This window comes from Sceloporus undulatus, chromosome 2, assembly GCF_019175285.1.
Source record: "Sceloporus undulatus isolate JIND9_A2432 ecotype Alabama chromosome 2, SceUnd_v1.1, whole genome shotgun sequence".
Classification (NCBI taxonomy): Eukaryota; Metazoa; Chordata; class Lepidosauria; order Squamata; family Phrynosomatidae; genus Sceloporus; species Sceloporus undulatus.
In genome coordinates, this window is record NC_056523.1 from 64,261,884 (window position 1) to 64,275,650 (window position 13,767).

General features: G+C 38.8%; 1 protein-coding gene across 15 annotated transcripts in view; it reads left to right on the forward strand.

Annotated features, from left to right (window-relative positions):
• The window catches only part of IQSEC1 (IQ motif and Sec7 domain ArfGEF 1), a 463,906-nt gene that overhangs the window by 384,941 nt on the left and 65,198 nt on the right, over positions 1-13,767 (forward strand). For all 15 annotated transcript variants that reach the window (XM_042449774.1, XM_042449785.1, XM_042449787.1 and 12 more), the window contains 2 exons: positions 1,059-1,341; positions 5,865-7,129. In XM_042449774.1, the coding sequence (XP_042305708.1) occupies positions 1,059-1,341; positions 5,865-7,129 (1,548 nt within the window). The remainder of the gene's footprint in view (positions 1-1,058; positions 1,342-5,864; positions 7,130-13,767) is intronic.

Sequence of the window (13,767 nt, forward strand, 5' to 3'; positions counted from 1 at the left end):
TCAATTGCATTTTAGTAATTTCCTTGCTTGCAACTTTATTATTATTATTATTATTATTATTATTACTTGCCCTGGGTGTTCTTTCTGCAAAATGCCCTCTCAATGAGAAAGAGGAGGAGGAGGAGGAGGAGAAAGAGGGGGAGGAGGTGGAAAGGTGAGTCATTTCAGGTCTGCCTTGGGTTTTTTCCATTAATTTTTAAAAATATATAACACTTATTTTTGTTTTTTTATTTCATTATTTTTATTATTGTTTTTTATTGTATTTCATTATTTTTATTATTGCTTTTTATTTCATTTCATTATTTTTATTATTTATGAAGGTGAGACAGTGTGACTTTCCAAAGTGCTGTAACAAAGGTCTGCTGTAACAATGATAGTGGTGGTGGTGGTGATGATGATGATGCCTATCCATGATAGTCTATCCATTTTGATTTCACAGTTAAAAGTAATTTTGTGCAGAAAGGCATACAGTCGGCCCTTCTTATACACGGATTTTTTATACACGGATTCAAGCATACATGGTTTGAAAATGTTCAAAAAAGGTATAAATTTCAAATATCAAACTTTGATTTTCCATTTTTTATAAAAGACACCATTTTGCTATGTCATTATATTTAATGGGATTTGAGCATACATGGATTTGTTATACACGGGGGATCTTGGAACCAAACCCCAGCATATAAGAAGGGTCCACTGTATTGGTAGTTTGGAAAAATTACTACTCTTAGTGAGAATTCCTTTATTAAGTGTTATATGAGCCACAAAAATTATTTAAAATTGCTACAGAGATTTAATGCTGAAAATCTCTAAATCATTCCTTTCCCTCCTTTTTTTCTTAATATTTTCTTTTTTCTTTTACTTCCCTCCCCCCACTCATTGCACTAGAGAATCATACCATTTTTACCTAAATCTCCATATGTGTTTATTATGATAATATATAGCTTCCTGAAGCAAATTATTGCCAGTGACTAAGACAGCTAAAATTAATGAAATCAAGATTGTATTTAGAACCTCATTTTTATTTTATGGCTTTGTCTCTTTCTTCTCTCTTTGTTTAGTGTTGAGGGCGAGGCTCCTGGAAGTGAAACAGGAACATCATTGGACAGTCCATCTACCTACCATCAAGGAACTATTACTCACACCTCAGCTATAAGCCCAGACCATTACGACCATTCTCCATATGGGCTGTATTCCATCTCTCCTGGTCAGCAAAGACCCCGGAGACCAAAGCTTCAGCACTCAACATCTATATTGAGAAAACAAGCAGAAGAAGAAGCTATTAAAAGATCACGGTCCCTTTCAGAGAGCTATGAACTCTCATCTGACTTGCAGGATAAGCAGGTATTTGAAATTGATTTTATATGAATCAGGGTTGTCAGAGTAAATGAAACTACTGGTTATTCAGATGTACCTCAGAATAATAGGTTTGTTGATGAGATTCTAAATTTGGCCCACAGTTTGTCACATGTGAGCAGTATTTACTTTTCTCTCTGTTCCTTTTTCCCACAGCTTCCTAAAGCAGTGACATACTTATGCTGAGCTAACATTTCCAAATAATTGCAGTTTATCACATATGACTTGTGGAGATTTCACAAGCTAATAGGCCATTTACAATCAAGAGGACTTTGTAAATATGAAAAAAGGGTATTTCCTGGGCCTCTGTAGTATCTAGTTAGCATTTATCAGTTCAATGTAACTACTATTCCCAGATTTCAGTCTTCAAATCTGAGACTCAGGTTTTGGGACTCATTTTTGAGGCTTCAGGATATTCCATTGAGATGCATTCAGAAACCCACTTGTCTTTTTCATCACCTCTCATTACCTCACAAGCTCTTGAATTCCTACTGCTACTGGAATTCACATATTAACAACTTGGCTATTTTTTTTTTATTATTATTTTTTTGCTTTTGATGAATGATTGCAATGTGGTATTTATTTAGTATGTGGAACACTATAGATTGGAGCCTGAGGAAAGAACACAGTATATGATACAGAAATTATGTTTCTAAATGTAGATTCCTTCCCAACATCTGCTACAGAACTTTTCTATCTCAGTCAGTGATTTATTTAACTCTAAGAAGAAGAAACAAACATATCCTTCTATCCTGTCACAGGTAATGTAGGTTGGTACTATTTGAAGAGGTAGCCCATGGACTGAGCCTAGTTCATGAGCCATCAGCTGCCAGACTGTGGAGAGTTCCCCAAAAGAAAGAAACATTCATAGCCAATGGGCACAAATATGGTTCCAGTCCCTGTTACGTTGGGTATTATTATTATTATTATTATTATTATTATTATTATTATTATTATTAACCTTTATTTATAAAGCACTGTAAATTTACACAGCGCTGTACATACAATCTTTTTAAATTAGACGGTTCCCTGCCCTCAGGCTTACAGTCTAAAAAGACACGACACAAAAGAAGAAAGGAAAGGTGGTGGGGAAGGGGATGAGGGCCAGCAGTTCTTCTCACCCTCCAAGACCTGGACCAGGCAGATGGACTGGAGCAGGGGTAGGCAACCTGCGGCCCGTGGGCCGGATGTGGCCCGGCGAGGCATTGGGACCGGCCCCAGCCCGGTCCTCCCGCCGATTGCCGCCGGGGCCTTTGGCCTCTCGCGCACAGGGGCAAGGGGGGCAATTGTCTATAGACGCCTCAGAAACATGCATTTATATTAACATTTTTTTAAAAATCAGCAAATTTTTTTGCATGTCCTCCACTTTTTTAAAAAAAGTGTCCACCATTTGAAAATGTTGTCCTACATTTGTCTCGGTTTCTTTATTAATTAAAATTTTTTAAAAATTTTTTAATTTTTTTTTTTTTGGGTTTGGCCCCCCCAGTTGTCTGAGGGACAGCAACCCAGCCCCCGGCTCAAAAAGGTTGCCTACCCCTGGACTGGAGGGAGGACTTGGCTTCTTGGAGTTAGCCTGCCTCTCTCTCCCTCAAGATGGTGGCTGAAGGGATGAAACTCTACCAGTTCCCCACATCAAATAGCTTAGTAAGCAATGGTATGGGATGTGCCATTGACCATCCCACTTCATAAGCTATCCTATATTGTGGCAATGTTACCAAAGCATTTCCTGGGAACAGCAAAGTGCAGCCCTCCATCAGTTGTAGCCAGCACAACCAATGGTGGGAAATGCTGGGAACAAAAATTCTAATACCATTTGGAGAGTCACTGTTTGCCCAGTTCTAATGTTGGTGGAAGCACTTTACAGTATGTAAGCAGTAGCATCTGCTGAAACTGTATGTATGCACAAAATGTTTGCTTATTATTATTACTGAGGATGTATATGCTGTTGACTATACAGATACTCTGAGGTTTAGAAAGTAGTTCAACAAGACTTCAAGCTTGTGATATCAAGCTTGTGAGATTTTTATTGGACCCCACCAAGCAGAACTTCATACAAAAGACACACATGTAGAATGAAAGACTTCTGAGCCTAGAAATTTGTGTGTGCCAGAGCTGAGTGGCACTCATAGTCTTTGTGTGCATACAAATCCATTCGAGTTTAATGTGAAGTCGAAGGCTTTCATGGCCAGCATCCATAGTTTTTTGTGGGTTTTTCGGGCTATGTGGCCATGTTCTAGAAGAGTTTCTTCCTGACGTTTCGCCAGCATCTGTGGCAGACATCTTCAGAGATGCCAGCCACAGATGCTGGCAAAGCGTCAGGAAGAAACTCTTCTAGAAATTGGCCACATAGCCCGAAAAACCCACAAAAAACTACACTTGAGTGTATTCTAGGTATTCTTCATTTCAACACTATTATTCTGGTCAAGGGATGGGGAGCATCTGTTGCAGGCATTGTTAATTCACAATTGAGAGCCAGAAAACTTTGCTGACCTACTGCAGATCACACAGAGATTTACCAATGGATCTAAATATTAGACGATAGTTTGGACATGTTGTTGTTGTTGTTGTTGTTATATTTATTATATTTATTTATATCCCACTCTTTTCCCAAAACTGAAACTCAGAGCAGCTTACAATACTAAAAAAACAGCAAAATTAAAAACATACAAAATTGATACATTAAAAACATGTTTAGTAGACAGGCTTACCTTTTCTTCTACCTCTGTACTTGATTTTCACTCTGTGTTGTAGTCTTTACCCTGCAGAACTATTTCATTAGGCACATCTTAGATAGTTATTATTATTATTATTAACCTTTATTTATAAGCGCTGTAAATTTAGTTCCACTTGTCCTTCAATTCATCATTTTGGCTCAAAATAGATGGGCCAAATGAAGCTGCTTCTGGCCATTTTGGGGACATGGCATTTACATGATACATGCCCCCAAAGTGGCCGGAAGCTGCTTTGATGCCATGCTTCAGTCCTTTGGACCAAAGCAAAAAGGAGCTGGGATAATCCAATTCCTGGCAGCATGGGTTGAATTCTGTGGCAGCAGCCGCTTTGGGAGTGAGCCATGCAGTTGCTGTGGTCCCAGCCCACTTGCAGACAGAGCAGCCTTGGGCCACTCATTTCCACCCATCTACTGTGGTCCCTTGTCTTCATGTTGTTTGTATGATTGATATATAGAGAGAAACTGGGGGGAGGGGGTAAAATTGTTATGGAAGGACACACCCCTTACAAAATATCCTATGCATGAGCATTAAAAGTTCAGGGAATAGGATGCCCTTGACAACTTCCTGCGCAATGTAGTATGAGAAAACAACTTAAAACATCCAGGAAATATAGGTAAAATTTATTGGAAGATATCCTGTAATATAATGCTATTCGGACTATGCCTTTAAAAATGCTTGAATAAAGTGGATCTGAAAGAAGCTTGACAGTCATGTTTGAAGTCTGTCAAGGTTAACAATGGCATGAAGCTCTAAAATATAATTTGATCAATATGAATTTCAACTTTATTCTAATTTTAAGATCTCATTTGTATTACTATTATTAATTGGGTTTTTTGAAATTCCATTAATGAAAATCAATGTGCTAGATTAATGTAATCAAGAATTTTCATAATTGAAAATGCACACTAAATTGTTGGTTGAAAGAATAGAAAATAGATTAATTTACTTTGTATTAACACTTGTTAAATCTCTTTGGAGAATCTGTGAAACAGACAAGTTTTGTCCCACTTCACAGAAGAACCTGAGGGAGAAAAATTGAGCATAGAATGTCATCAAAAATTGTTCATAACTGTTGAAGCAAAATCTGACAAGAAATTGATTCAATAAGATTTCAAGGCCACTCAGAATGTCATTTCTTGCTTTGTTTTTAAAAAAGATCATATCTATAGGGTACTTAATTGGAAACACTGGTGAATGGATAGTTTGCATAAGAAATGTAAAATTTAATAACTTTTATAATTAACTCTGTATGTGTCAAAAGACCCTCAACCTAATTCAATGCAGCATGAATTCCAATATGTTTTGAAATGTTTTGACTTTTGGTTTGGGGTTTTTTTTCAACATAAATTAATTGTTGACCCTTACAAAATATTTCTGCCTTAAGCTGTTCCTTTTTTGAACCATTAATTTAATTCTTGTCTAGATGCTTACTGCTTGGATCAAAATGATAAAAAAAATTATCTTTAAATTATCTTCCACATGTTTGATTAAATCACTGTTCATGATTTATGTGGAAGTACATTCACTGTAATGACATTTCTCTTTCATGAGAAGTATTTCTAGCAGATATTAAAATTATCTTCTATCTAGGTAGATAATTTTATGGGCAGCTATATATGGAGTTTCCCATTGTTGTGCTATCTTTACATGCTGAGTACATTTCCATCTTAGAAAACTTTTTAGATCTTAAGATTATCATCAGATACTTTTTTCTGTGGTAAGTTAGAAACACTCATCAGCTCGGTATCATGTTCTAAAATATTTGTATCTTTATTTTAGGTTGAAATGCTAGAACGGAAATATGGAGGCCGTCTCATAACTAGACATGCTGCTCGTACTATACAGACTGCTTTCCGCCAGTATCAGATGAACAAAAACTTTGAGCGGCTTAGAAGTTCTATGTCTGAAAATCGTATGTCAAGACGCATTGTACTATCCAATATGAGAATGCAGTTTTCATTTGAAGGACCTGAGAAAGTCCACAGTTCCTACTTTGAGGGGAAACAAGTTTCTGTTACAAATGATGGATCAAAATTAGGAGCCCTTGTCCAGTCTGAATGTAGTGATCTTGGTGAATCAGCTGCAATGAAATCTCCAGCAGCATCCACTGACTTTGCTGATGCTATAACGGAACTTGAGGATGCTTTTTCAAGACAAGTAAAATCTCTTGCAGAGTCTATTGATGATGCACTGAATTGTCGTAGCCTGCACTCTGATGAGGTACAAATACCTGATCAAGTAAGGAGTCGTGAACTAGAGCGGGACGGTTGTGGGCAGAGTAAACCAACAAGCCATAATGTGGATCATAGGAAACTTGATGAAATGACTGCATCTTATAGTGATGTTACATTATATATCGATGAGGAGGAACTATCACCACCACTTCCCCTATCCCAGTCTGTAGATAGGCCATCGAGCACAGAATCTGATCTAAGGCTTCGGTCAATGAACCCATCTCAAGAGTATTGGTCTATGACACACAAAGATCATAAGATAGACACTGACACAAGTTGCAGGAGTACCCCTTCATTAGAGTCCCAGGAGCAAAGGATGAGGATGGATCACCTGCCTTTGCTCACCATAGAACCGCCAAGTGACAGTTCAGTGGACTTAAGTGATCGTTCAGAGAGAGGATCCTTAAAGAGACAAAATGCATATGACCGAGGAGTTACTAGTCAGCAAGGTAGCCCCAAACACATCTCACATGGTATCCCTACCAAGATAATATCTCGAGAAGACCAGGAGACTAGACATAGACCAAGGCCCATTGATAGCCACTTAGCCATTAATGGCACAGCAAACAGACAAAGCAAATCAGAGTCTGATTACTCTGATGGAGATAATGACAGTATCAATAGCACTTCCAATTCCAATGACACAATAAACTGCAGCTCAGAGTCTTCTTCTCGAGACAGCCTAAGGGAACAAACATTGAGCAAGCAAACATACCACAAAGAGACTCGTAATAGCTGGGATTCTCCTGCCTTCAGTAATGACATTATCAGAAAACGTCACTACAGGATTGGACTGAACCTTTTTAATAAGTGAGTACGATGCTTTTTTTTTCTGAATCTCCTTTCAGTAAAATGTATCTGGAAATCTTATACCTGAATAGAGACGTAATTATAGCATGAGTACAACTGGGTTTGGACCTATCGTGATATTTACATGTGCATATTCACTGTCTCTATCACTGTTACAGGAATGGGGGGAAGAGATGGCAGGGGCCATTTTTCACCCCCTTAACCCTCACAAGGGCTGCACTGGTGCTTCCAATATGAACAGAAGTAATACCATGGCTGCATCCACACTGCAGAAATAATCCAGTTTCACACAGCTTTTACTGCCTTAGCTCAGTACTAAATAATCCTAGGATTTGTAGTTTTGTGAGGCCCCTGAGCTCTCTGACAGAGAAGAATAAATGGCCCACAAAACTCCAGTTCCCAGAATTCCATAGCATTGAGCCATGGCAGTTAAACTGGTGACAAACTGGATTATTTCTGCAGCGTGGATGCAGCCCACATCACATCCAATTTTCTTTTTGGCTCATTTTGAAGGGAGTGGGTTTGGCATTTTTTTAAAAATTCACAATTATTATTATTATTATTATTATTATTATTATTATTATTATTATTTTAAATGGGGACTTCAAAGGGAGCAAACTGGAGTTTCATAGGCTGCATTCTGTGAGCAACCATGCCTTCCACATCACTACACCATCAGTCAGTTGACATACACTTTTTTAAAATCTTAAGGGGTGTGTATGTGTGTGTGTTTTTAAAAAAGGCATTTTCATCTCTGAAGAAAGTTTGAACGGAATTGAAGGCTTCTTTAAGAAAATCATGGAAACAAGCTGTGTAAGATATTGAAAAATTGGGAGGACCAATTAGGATGTTTTTTCTATTTTGGAGTGACTGCTTCACTTTTCCTCATCTAGCTTTGTTGTCATGTGCAAAACAGTTATAATTAATGTTTGATAATAATTAGCAGTTACTAAGGTCCTTTACCAGAAAGTCAAATCATTTCCTTTTCAAGAAGCTGGCATAATAAGAAGGAACATAATATGTGTTTAGAATTAATTGACAGTACTTCTTCTGTCTATCTAAATATCTAAATACAGTGAGCCTGCCATATCTTATGAGCTAGCCATCCATGGACTGGAGTTCTCATTTATCAACTCACCCCATATTAGCCAATAGTAGCATGCTGGTGTAGGCATGCACACATCGCCACCTGTTGACTAATATGGACTTGGTCTCCTGCGGGGTTTTTTTCATTGGTGGGGGCAGGGGAGACAGAAGTAAACCCCCATGGATGGGAAGGGCCCACTGTAAAAAACAACAACTGACCATCTCTGCAGTAATCCCAATTTATTTAGTCATATCTAGTAGGGAAATGGATCGATGTCAGCATATCTGTCATGTTATACATCCATTTTATTTTTCATGTAATACAAAGCATAAGTATTGTTCATTTTCAATTGATAATTTCTTCTTTTGAGGTAGCATGAAATTAACACAGATGACAGAATTCCTTTTTAAAAAAATACTGGCTTTTTAAATCCATATTCAGTCAGCCCTCCATATCTGTGGGGATTCTCTTCTGGATCCCCCGTGGATACCAGATATCACCTCAGGTCCCACTATTTTCTGTAGATGTCTGATTATGCACTACCACATTAACACAGTCACATGCTTGCACCACAGTTGAGGATAATGAGACAGGGCCCTCCACAGATGCTCTAGTCTGTGAATGTCTAGCCTGCAGATATGGGGTGTGTATGTGTGTGTTGTTGTTTTTTCAGGCTTACAGTAGATGTAATTAATCTTGTGTAATGTGATGATAATACATCCTTTTTAATCCTGTTCATTGGTGTATTCTTGTTTACAATTCAGTTGCACCTATATGTCTTCCATAAGCATACTCTTAGGGCTAAATCAGTGGTTTTCAACCTTGCTAATACTGCAATCCTTTAATACAGTTGCCAATGTTGTGGTGACCCTCCAAAAACACCCTCAAGGTCTTCATTTTAATTAGAAAGGAATCTAAATAGGATTCCTTGATGTCATTGTACAGCTGACATTTAACAAGGTAGTAGGGTTGAGGATGATTAACAACAACAACAAATGCCTGGGCGTCCAGACCTTTTCCACAGGTGAACAATAGCTTGTTTTTCTAAAAGAAAACTGTTTGATGTTAACTATTCAATACTGTTAATTAAAATAAAATCAGTATACCTTATAGCAAGGGTGGGGAACGTTAGCCCCCAAAGGGTTAGACACCTAGGGGACCTTGAAGGATTTGTAAGACAAGAAGTTTTTCCCCCAAAAAGTGTGGAGAGCCTGTGGCAGGGGCCCATACAGATGTGGCAGAAATGCCCTCCACAACTCTCAAACTGCATGTGGGGGGCATCTTGAAGCAAATATTTTTGATTCCTGGGAACTTCAAAATTGGCCCTAGGGAGGCTGCATGCAACCAGAAGCAACACTGTGCTCACTTCTGACTTATTACATAGCATGAGGAAGGCCCCAAGTTCAATTCCTGGCATCTCTGAAACTGTGCAGATATGCTGCCAGTCAGGGTCAACAATACTGGGCCAGCAAGACCAAATGTCTGACTCAGTGTAAGGCAGGAATGTAAGGAATGCATTCTTGCATTCTTAACTATTTGAATTAAAAAAATAATCAAGGTTTTCCTGCTTTGAAAAAAAAAACTTTGAAGGTTTCTATACGTTTTGATTCGGTTAAACATTCACTTTAAAAATGTAATTATGATTGTGTTGTTTGTCCAGACAAGTATGTGATTACCCTTTCCTATTGGAGAGTATACTTCAGTCATATCTGTTTTGTAATCAGAGTTTTGTTGTTTCTAATGTGTCATTTTAGCACAAACATACCCTTTTTGTGGTTTCACAAGGAAAAGACTGCACAGATAAATAACCATGCCTTATGGGGAATTATCAGATTATTCCCCTGCCTTGTTAGCATGTGACTGTTAATGAAAAGTCTATCCCAAGATAATGTCCCATATAGTGGAGATAGGCCTTATTGAATGGTTTTGATTGCACTGATGGCTATTAAATAGAAGAAACGTGTGCTTTTTGTTGATGATATAGTAGGTTTTAAAAAGATAGACTAGGAACATTTATAATAATCTTGTTTGAATACTGTTTAAATTTTATCAGTTCATTCTTTCCAGCTCAGTTTTCCTGTCTAGTTACTTTCCTTAGTATTGAACACATACTAAGTTATGCATACTCCAGGAACAGAATAGCCAAGTAAGAGCTGTGAATAGGCATTTTGTTTGGTGTTGTAAATCACATTGGACAAATCACATTGGGCAATTCAGGTATCACTTATTTATTTATAGCTCTGCCGTTGTGAAGTGCTTTTTAATAATGAACACTGGAGTTCTCAGTATTTTTACAGTAGGGCTCCATAAAAATAGAACCAGCATTAAAGTGATGTATCACAACAGCCAAAGCAGAATTCTCCCAACCCAGTCAAGCTGAGCATTCACTCAGAATAAATATATAACCCATTAACATGGCCTTTTCTTGATTCATCTGTACTGGATGTTTGTGCACTGCACTGAGAGTCCTTCAGGTACTAAAGAGTACACTTAGTTCATTACAAAAGATAAATCAGCATTTCTGGTTGGAAAATGGTGTGACTAGTTCATGCAACATGTTAAGTAGTGTGCAGCAGTGAGCATCATCTAGGAGCCATGGGGTAAGATGGAAAACAAAGAGCTGTAAGTGGTGGAAGGAGCAATGTGCAGGCTTTATTGCCCATATCAGTAAAATCAACAAACTTTGCAAATTCATAGGAAACATAGAGCCATCATCAATTTGGCATTCACAGTGGATGTGAGTATATTATAAGTTCTCTACAGTGTTGTCCAAAATATGGTTACACGTATGTCTGTAAAACTGTATTGTGTATTGTGTAATAAAGACACAATACATTAGGGGAATATGCTTTTTCTTTCTTTTTGTACTGTACATATTTTCTAGTATTTTATTATTACTATAAATTACTGGCATTAAGGCTTTAGTAACTTCCTTGAGGAGTATAACTGAGATAACAAGTTTTAGACTACAGGGTACAACCCAGAACTGAATCTTTCTTACAGCTCACCTTTTTTCAAAGTTGACTCCTGCAGTATAGTTGAGCACTAAGTCTCTGCACAGTCTCCTCCTCACCTCTGACTTCAGAGAATAAATGTTCCCTCTCTTAAGGCTTGCCATGGCAAACTCATGAAACCAAGACCTGGGATTGAGGGTATGGGATGAAGCCACCTGGTATAACTAAGCAGGTCTGGAACCAATCAGTTACCTGGATGGGAAGCAACCTGGATGCCTTTGAGCTCACAGGTTGCTATGTTGAGTGGTGCCTTAATCTCCCATAGTGTTTTGCACTGTGTCTTCTATCTACCAGTCGCAGGAGTCAGTATCTTAAATTTGTTTGTAACATGACAAATGCAGTTCTGTGTAACTGTAAAGTGATGCATATTGAAGCAAAAAGAAAAAAGCACCTGACAAACACAACTTTACAGGTACAGTGATGGGGATGGAAACAATGAGGGAATACATTGGTGAAAATTCTTGCCTGGTGTGTACCTCCTGTGACTTGGGCTGCTTTTGCTTCACACTCTTTCTGGTATATGTCAGCTTTGGTCTTCAGTAAAACACATAGGATTATATAGACAAATAAATGGTAGGAGCTTTAACATTTTTAACGAAAAGACAATTTATTGGGAGCTTAGTGAAAAAAAGAGAGAGAGAGAGAATGTTTACAAGGTCTGGAGTGCTGATCATGCCTTAACAGCAACATTAAATAGAAACACTACCTGTTATTTTTTTTTTCTTTTAAATAACTAAGGCTCTATAAATAGATGGAATGGTTCATAGCATGAAACAGTTCAGGCAGTATTTGATTAAATACTGACTCCATTCAAAATGAGTGTAAAGGTTCTTCTTCTACTCATTTATAGAGAGTTATAAACCTTTCCAAATGTTGAAAATCTAGCCTTCAAAAGGCTGCAGAGCCCAGGATTAGCTGCTTGGAAATATCCCCAGAAACTAGAAGGGAATCATTACATCATTCCTAGCCAATCAGGTCTACTGAGTATTAAATATTCCAGGCACACCATTTCCTAGAACAGAACGCCACGCTAGGATTAAACAGAATTCTCCTGTAACAATACTGAAAGTGCTGGTCGGGATATAATCTTATTCTGAAATGCTGGGGGAGGAGAGTTTGGTTGGCTATCACAGCCAAGCAACCCTCTAATGATAATTATGCAAGTCAGGATTTGCCAACTCATTTATTGTTCCTTGGAATGCAGAGTGGGTGGACCATCCAAGTGAAAAGCAGAGACAGCTGTCTTTTCAGCTATTTAGAGAAAGGCAGTTTATTAGTAGTGAGCACACAGCAAAAGCAGGAAAGCAGGGCTGAGGCAGGCACGTAAGGAACAATACTGGTTAAAGGAGAAGAATGTCACAAAAGTGTGTGTGTATGTATACCAATCAACATATTGAGCAAAAAAAGTTATAAGACTCTATATAATGAAGGAAAAGAATTTATATACATAAGCAACTCTTTAAAATCTCTTAAATGATCATTATCAGAAGACTGGACACAAGGAGTAAACTAGAATTCCAGTGCATAATGTCCTTATAAGAAACACAATTTCACCATTCAGTTTCTATGTTGATTTCAATAAGGAATTATTACAAATTACCGCTGACATATTCTGACAGATTGATATTTTGTGGCTGCCAGCCTTACTGCTTGTTTTAATGTTGGGGAGGGGAACATTACTCTTTCTCCATCCCAGTAGCTCTGGGCACAACACAAAATCATTTATCCATTTAATAGAGTCTAATCTATTTCATTTTGCAGAACACACCTCCAAGCATTCTGTTGTAATGTTTGGAGACTTTTCTTATCCTCCCTGCTGCATGTGTTGTAGTTTTTAAAATAGAACATCCAGACTCTAAAACAGGCCTGCACAACATACAGCCTGTGGGCCGCAAGCAGCCTGCTGAGCCCTGGTGGTGCAGTGGTTAAATGTCTGTACTGCAGCCACTCACTCACAGACCACAAGGTTGTAAGTTCAGTGCCAGCCAGGGGCTCAGAGTCAACTCAGCCTTGCATCCTTCCAAAGTTGCTTGTTGGGGACAATTAGCTTTCACATTGTAAACCACTTAGGGAGTGCTTAAGTGCACTGATAAGCAGTATAGAAATGTACTTGCAATTGCTTTTGCTGTTTGCACTGGCCCGTGGCTTGAGGCTCACCCCCAAGCCTCTTCTCCTACTCAGCCTTCACTGCTTTGCCCCACCACCACCCAGCCAGACTGCCTCCCATGCCTTCTGAGTACTGTGAGGCAGCTGCTGCATGGGGCTTGGAGGGCACTACCTCACCCCCATGCCTTCCGGGTTCCTGGGACTGGGAGGGCACCACTTCATCCCCCGCAATGCCCTCTGAGTCCCTGGAACTAGGATAGCAACAACTCAATGTTCCCCATGCCCTCCGAGTCCCTGAGACTGGGAGAACCTCACTCACACCCAATGCCCTCCAAGTCCCAGGGACTCAGAAAGCACCACCTCACCCCCCATAACCTCCGAGTCCTGCGTAGTGGCTGTAGCACAGGGGTCTGAGGGCATCTCCATCCCAC